The sequence below is a fragment of the Hydra viridissima genome, unplaced genomic scaffold (assembly GCF_058129835.1).
Source record: "Hydra viridissima isolate aposymbiotic clone 2 unplaced genomic scaffold, HvirCarnegie_v1 scaffold_10, whole genome shotgun sequence".
In the NCBI taxonomy this organism is placed as follows: Eukaryota; Metazoa; Cnidaria; class Hydrozoa; order Anthoathecata; family Hydridae; genus Hydra; species Hydra viridissima.
In genome coordinates, this window is record NW_028324309.1 from 12,906,656 (window position 1) to 12,913,240 (window position 6,585).

At 29.6% G+C, this 6,585-nt stretch overlaps 2 protein-coding genes across 2 annotated transcripts; both read right to left on the reverse strand.

Moving 5' to 3' along the window:
* Window positions 1-569: 569 nt before the first annotated feature.
* LOC145201124 (uncharacterized) lies at window positions 570-3,165 on the reverse strand. The gene is made up of 6 exons (XM_090065479.1): window positions 3,049-3,165; window positions 2,184-2,222; window positions 1,747-1,916; window positions 1,493-1,557; window positions 896-1,008; window positions 570-797 (listed from the first exon to the last, which is right to left on the reverse strand). Exons 3-6 carry the CDS (start codon window positions 1,816-1,818, stop codon window positions 592-594), a joined length of 456 nt encoding a protein of 151 aa, XP_089921605.1. The 5' UTR covers window positions 1,819-1,916; window positions 2,184-2,222; window positions 3,049-3,165; the 3' UTR covers window positions 570-591.
* Window positions 3,166-3,648: 483 nt separating this feature from the next.
* LOC149883185 (uncharacterized) lies at window positions 3,649-5,931 on the reverse strand. The gene is made up of 2 exons (XM_090065639.1): window positions 5,062-5,931; window positions 3,649-4,976 (listed from the first exon to the last, which is right to left on the reverse strand). The coding sequence occupies exons 1-2, from the start codon at window positions 5,893-5,895 to the stop codon at window positions 4,899-4,901; spliced, it is 912 nt and encodes a 303-aa protein (XP_089921765.1). The 5' UTR covers window positions 5,896-5,931; the 3' UTR covers window positions 3,649-4,898.
* Window positions 5,932-6,585: the final 654 nt, after the last annotated feature.

Here is a 6,585-nt window from a genome sequence, read left to right on the forward strand (position 1 = left end):
TTGCTTAAATAATCAGTGTTACTTTAACACGAAAAAGGTAATCCTTTAAAACGTATGCTTATATTTTTCATAATGTCCCAGTGGGAAAAAAGACGTCGAAAAGACGTCTTTTCAAATCTTATTTACGATGTCTTTAAGGCGTCTTTTTTTAGTCGATTATGCAAATCTAAAAGACATCTTTTTTCGACATCGAAAAGACGTCTTTTTTTGTCTTTATCTTGTCATGAAAAGACATGAAAAATGCGTCTTTAAGACGTCTTTTTTTAGTCGATTATGCAAATCTAAAAGACATCTTTTTTCGACATCGAAAAGACATCTTTTTTTGTCTTTATCTTGTCATGAAAAGGCATAAAAAATGCGTCTTTAAGACATCTTTGCTAGTCGATTATGCACATCTAAAAAAGTTTTTAGATGTGCATAATCGACGTCGGAAAGACTTGATTATGCACATCTAAAAACTAATGCTAAGAAAAAAACCTCATTTAAAAGTCAATGTAAAAGAGGAAGCATTTTCTTCATCTTTTATAGGTTTAAACATAGGAGAATTATTTATAAATAAAACAGCAGGATTGTTCAACAGAATATATTAATTTAAGAGTCATCAGCAGATTCATCTCCAGATTCATCATTATCTTCACGTTCCTCTTTTTCCTCTGTTACTTGAGCTTTCTCCTCTGTTTCTGGGCGTTGGTTCTTACGCGACCCCCCGATTTGATCAGGGGCGTTCTTCAGCTTTCTCTGGATAAAATTAACTATTTCTCGTCGAGAACTTTTTTTAAACGAGCTGGCTACGACTTCTAAAAAATAAGTGAACATGAAAAACAGTCAATTGTTTTTATGTAATATGAAATAGCAAATGAAATTTTATCAGCTGAGTGAAACACATTAGACTTACCGACTATTAATTCAAAAAGAGCTGATCCTTTCAACCCCCTCTTGTTTCCAGTGCGGTCCTTTCTTTTTGTCCCCGCTAAGTTAAATTGGGACAGGAGTCCAACGGTAAACAGTCTTAAAATATAAAAAATGAGTATGCTAAAGAAATTTATTATTATCAAAATGACTGTACAACGATCTTTTATATTATGTAGTACTTAAACCAAACTAAGCATTTGCAGCTCTCAGATTTGCTATAAAAGACAAGTTATCGAAAACAGATATTGATACTTTTCCTGTCTTCTATGACGTGACTCTTTAATTTAATTTCGCTGAAATTAAGTGTTGTAGACCCATAACAATTTAAAAATCCTTTATTGACTAAAGACTTTCAAAAACGAAAAGATAATTCAGCTAATACACATTAAGAGTTGTTATTTATTTAAACTGGATAAAAGTATTATTCAAATCTCTATTTTAGCCTGAAACATTATGATGCTTTACTTAAAAACATAAAATTATAAAAACAGGCAATATTATTAGCATCACAGATGAAACACACATAAACAAAAATGAAGACAAGAAAACTGCAATGATGTTTAGCTATAAGAAAGTGTACCTTTCCAGTATCATTTTTACTTGGTCTTTTGTATCTAAACCACGGACTTGACGTAAAGATTTTCTCTGTAAGGCAACACAATAAATACCATGGTAACGTTGTTTAAAAACAGCTTTCTGGTTATAGCGAGGTTCTCTAACCTTACTTATAAAATTTTAATACTAAAATGACAAGACATTGGAAATTCCATAACTTTTCAATCTTGTTTGAATATGAAAAAACTAGACACATAAAAAAAAACAAAAAACAAATACCATGATTGAACGTTTCTGTTCGTCTAACAACTCTCTTTCTAAGGCATTAAAATCCTCCATCGTTGCCATCATTTTTATTGCTCGGCTATCCTTTTCTTCTGTTGGCCAACGACAATTAACAACATTTTCTTTTATCTCCCACAAGAGACCAAGTGAAAGTTTCTGGTACTCTGAAACCGATTAAGATAAAAAATCTTGTGCAAATAATAATTCTTGTAGAAGCCTTGATTTTTTTTTTAAAAAAATCCCAAAGTCCTCCTATCTAGCATTTAAAATAAGAGACCAATTCAACACATTTTACACAGGAATAATTTTTAAAATGATTTTAATTTGCAAAGTTCAACTAAATAAAAACTCCATTGAATTCCTGTGAATAGAAAAAAAGAGTCAAAAAATAAATATTAAATCTAAAAAATTAGAACTTAAAACAACCTTACCAGCATCGCTTAGTGGAAACCGTAGCTTCTCAAAGGGATCTAAAAATAATTATATGCAGAAATAGAATATCATTGAAAAGGATCAAGTTATTTACAGAAATATTATCAAACGATTTCTAGTTATTTCAAGCTTTCTATGCAGCATGGTAATATACTTTAAATAAAGAAATCCTAAGATATATCATTCGGTTTGCTGCTAACAATCATTATATCCAAAGCATGCATCCTTTAACATAGTGTTTATTTGATTAATCTAAATTGTTCACATTGTTTAACTTAAACACATATTATATAAAAGCACTATCCTCGTATCCTACAGCTGCAACATGGTTAGATGTGCTACACTAAAACTTAAGTCATTTAGCAGTGTTCCTCTGGGTTTTTGGCAGGGTTGGCATTAAAAAACCCACCTAAAAAAACCCAGTTAAAAAAACCCAAAAAAACCCGGGTTTTTTTGGGTTTTTTTAAAATAATATTTTATTTAAAGGATTCTCTTTGCTTGGTTTTTTTTCTGTGATTTATTTATTTCAGAAAACATTTAAACACAATTATGACTAATTAAAAGGTAATTATTTAAAAGAAGATATGGATATGATCAGAATATAGTATTTAATAAGAATCAAATTTTTTAAAAGACATGATTTTTTTGAAATGTTTCTGAAAAAAAGAGTTTTAGTATTTTTTACAATATACTTTCAGTGATCTCAGTGGCTTTCATCAACCATATCAAAGTCAGGCCTGTGTTCTATCTTACAAAAATTAGGTGACATATTGAATGTTTGTAAAGTCTAACTACATGCGTATTTCAGCCTTGCTTATGTGTTAAAATCCAAAATGAAACTGTAAAACTTTTTAAAACACTTACCTGCAACTAACTTAATTGAGACTAGATCATACTATACCATAGCTCTTTGTTTGGTGGAGAATTTTTGTACTTCAGTACATTTATGCCTTGTGGCCAATACAATTTTTTCTCTCCCTTGTCTAACCAATTTACTGGCACCACACCATCCACTTTTTGCTTCTTCCCATTAACATTTTCTAGCCAAACAGCTGCGGCCCATCCATTTTTAAACTCCATTTAAGCAAAATGTTTTAAGTATACAAAAGCACTATATTTAAAATCAATGATAAATTAAATCTTCAATGAAGTCAATGAATTTTCAATAAAAAAAAAACATAGAAAAAAACAACAACAATGTAATAAGAATAGATTTTTAAGTGAAAAGTTTAAAGATAAACAAGTTGTCAAAGATACATATATATATATATATATATATATATATATATATATATATATATATATATATATATATATATATATATATATATATATATATATATATATTATACATACCGCATCATCCCAGATAAGGGTACTGGGCTTACAATTCATTGGTAAGCCTTTTTTAGACTGATAATTGGTGAGCACATATCCGGGTGTATAACAATTTGTGTCAAAATAAATTTACAAGTTTTTATATTTTTCAAGTGTACATGAAAGATGTGACAAAAATTTTTTCTATTTTATTTTTAAGAAACAATTATATAGACATTTATAGTCTTTCTTTGTTGAGTTTACAGTCTTATCCCCTTTGTTGTCAGTTTCCCTAATATATCCAGTTAATGGTTTTGTGATTGATGTATTTTAATATATAGTGCATATATCAAAGGGCTTATATCCATAATATAATATGAGTTTGGATTTAGGGGACATTTATCAGGAATAATATGATATGTATACTTTGTTATTTATATAAATAATCTAAAATCATGTTTATTATAGAGTCAAATATTGCATTTAGCGTTCTTTATTATGCAACAATGGAAAAATTGCATGACCATTTTCAAATGGTAATACAGCAGCTTTTTTAATCAATTCATCAGCTTTTAAAAGCACATCTTCTGCCTTTCTGTTCAAAATATCTCGAACAAAACCAATTCCTAGATTTCTTGAATCAAGAGGTGTGTTGTATAAACACTCTAAGTCCCTTCTCCTGAAGACACCACATTTATAAGTGGATTTGTCAATTTTTTCCTTCACAAAACACAATTTCCCGCTTCCAAGAATAAACCATGAATCTCTAAACCTTTTACAGATTTTGTACTTTTTTCCACTCTCAATTAAAATTCTTGGTGAAACCAATCTACAACAAACTTGAGCAATCGGATTGTGAGCACTTTTAATGCATTTTTTGATTTGCTGTAAAAAATTCTCAAAAGGAAATGCGGACAATTGATTCAAGGAGCAATTAAAATTTTCAACATCATCAGCAAGATGAATGAGAGAGTGAACATTATAAACTGAGAAGGTCTCTCCGAAGACATGCTTTGGATTTGCTACAAAATACTGAGTAAGATTTCTAGCATAATCTAAAAAATGGTTTCGCTTGCCATCATCATCAGTTAAAAGTATTGACATTGCAACATGTAAAACTAGAAAAATGTCATAAACCTTTTAAGGCACAGTTTTTTTTAACACTAGGGGACCAGTATACAAAAGGAATTGTCTAAATTCTGTGGCTTTCCAGTAGCTGAGCTCATCAAGGGATCGAGGTTGTCTTGCAAAATCAGAGGGAAGCTTTTGACTCAACAAAGACAAGCCTGAAGATATTGAGTCTTTTGTAGCTGCAGAGAGTCTGCAAATCCTCGGTCCATTAATCAAAAAAGTTAATACTCGTTTCATGACTCCAAGACACACCAAGTGCATGTAGTCTAAAACAAATTGACTAATGCAGCAAACCATTCCAATAAATGGAGATTTTCCAATTTGGTGACCACTTTCAAGATACTCTAAATTGTCAAAATCCACTGAAACTCTCAAAGAAAAGAGATCATCACTGTTAAAAACAACCCTACCTAACCAATTTCCTCTTACCAAACATCGCTCACAGGATTCATAACCAGTGTGACCAACAATACATTTCAAAAACGATCGTGCTGGCGCATCACAGACAAATGCCTTGACCACAATTTGGTGAGTAGCTATGCTTGATACTATACCATATTCAGAAAGAGTTTCAAGTTCTTCCAAAAATTCTCGGAGAAATTCCTGCACCGGCGTTGGTTTTTTTGTTCCATAAAACAAAGCAACAACAAACACTGTTTTCCTAATAAGGCATAAGATAGTCCAAAATGATGTTTTTCTAGAATTAAACACAGGTAGTGCATCAATGTTAAAACTGATTTCCAAGGTTTGTTTTTCTAATTCACACTCTACAAACTTTAATAAAGAATTTTTAAGACCAAGATAAATATACTCGCCACCACATCTTTTTTGAATTTTAAAGTCAGATACATTGTTGTTACACAAACCACGATAAGATTTAGGGAGTTCTGGATGACTATTTTCCCTTAATAGCTTAAGAAGATCTTCTACAAATTGTCTGGAAACATTGTGTTTTTGAACAAGGTTAGAAAAATCATTTTGGAAAGATTTGTCTTCCTTGTCTGCACAGCTTTCTTCACTACTACTACTATCCAACGGATATGCAGAAAAAGAAGTCTCATCAAAATCAAAATCTGTTTCATGAACCACAGAACAAAATTGGGTATCATTTAAAATAGAATCATTTAGAAAGGAATCTACATAAGTAGTGTTATTTCTAGGCAACAATGATCCCATGTCTTCATAATCGAAAGAAGCTTTTTTGAGAATAGACGACACAGCTTTGTTTTTTTGCCTATAATGCTTGAAATACTGACTTTCCATGCTAATTTGATAAAATAACTAAAAGCAGAAATATCCCTGCCATATATATTATATATACATATGTATATACATATATATTTATATATATATACATATATATACATATATATATACATATATATATATACATATATATACATATATATATACATATACATATATATACATATATATATACATACTATATACATAGTATATATATATATACATACTATATACATAGTATATATATATATACATAGTATATATATACATATATATATACATATATATATACATATATATATATATATATATATATATATATATATATATATATATATATATACAGTGCTCGAAGTGGGAAAAAAAAGGTAGCGGGATGGTTTTTAATATTTTTTTTAGAATTATAAATCCCTAGAGTATCCCTATAGTAAAAAACCCATATTAAAAAAACAACTTGAGGTCCGTTATATTCTTAAGAGACTGTCACCGTAAAATATTGAGTTGAGTTTCACATCAAACGTCATTAAGCAATCAAAAAACAATGGTATATTTAAACATTTTATTTTTAAACAAGTCTTATTTTTTTGCATTTACCAATTTTTAAATAATTGAAAAAAAATACCGTCACATTGAGGAAAGAATTGGCAAGTTTCAATACTCGAAAAATCTGTCACTTCTTTATTTATTTCAGTGTCATTTTTCAAA

What these genes read in the sequence shown, in the direction of transcription:
- LOC145201124 (XM_090065479.1), bottom strand. Translation starts at nt 1,818, where the DNA reads ATGATGGCAACGATGGAGGATTTTAATGCCTTAGAAAGAGAGTTGTTA. An exon ending in AACAGAAACGTTCAATCATG is followed by an intron (nt 1,558 to 1,746) that starts GTATTTGTTTTT and finishes GTTGCCTTACAG; the next exon opens with AGAAAATCTTTACGTCAAGT. An exon ending in TCTTTTTGAATTAATAGTCG is followed by an intron (nt 798 to 895) that starts GTAAGTCTAATG and finishes CTTATTTTTTAG; the next exon opens with AAGTCGTAGCCAGCTCGTTT.
- LOC149883185 (XM_090065639.1), bottom strand. Translation starts at nt 5,895, where the DNA reads ATGGAAAGTCAGTATTTCAAGCATTATAGGCAAAAAAACAAAGCTGTG. An exon ending in AATCCTGTGAGCGATGTTTG is followed by an intron (nt 4,977 to 5,061) that starts GTAAGAGGAAAT and finishes TTGACAATTTAG; the next exon opens with AGTATCTTGAAAGTGGTCAC.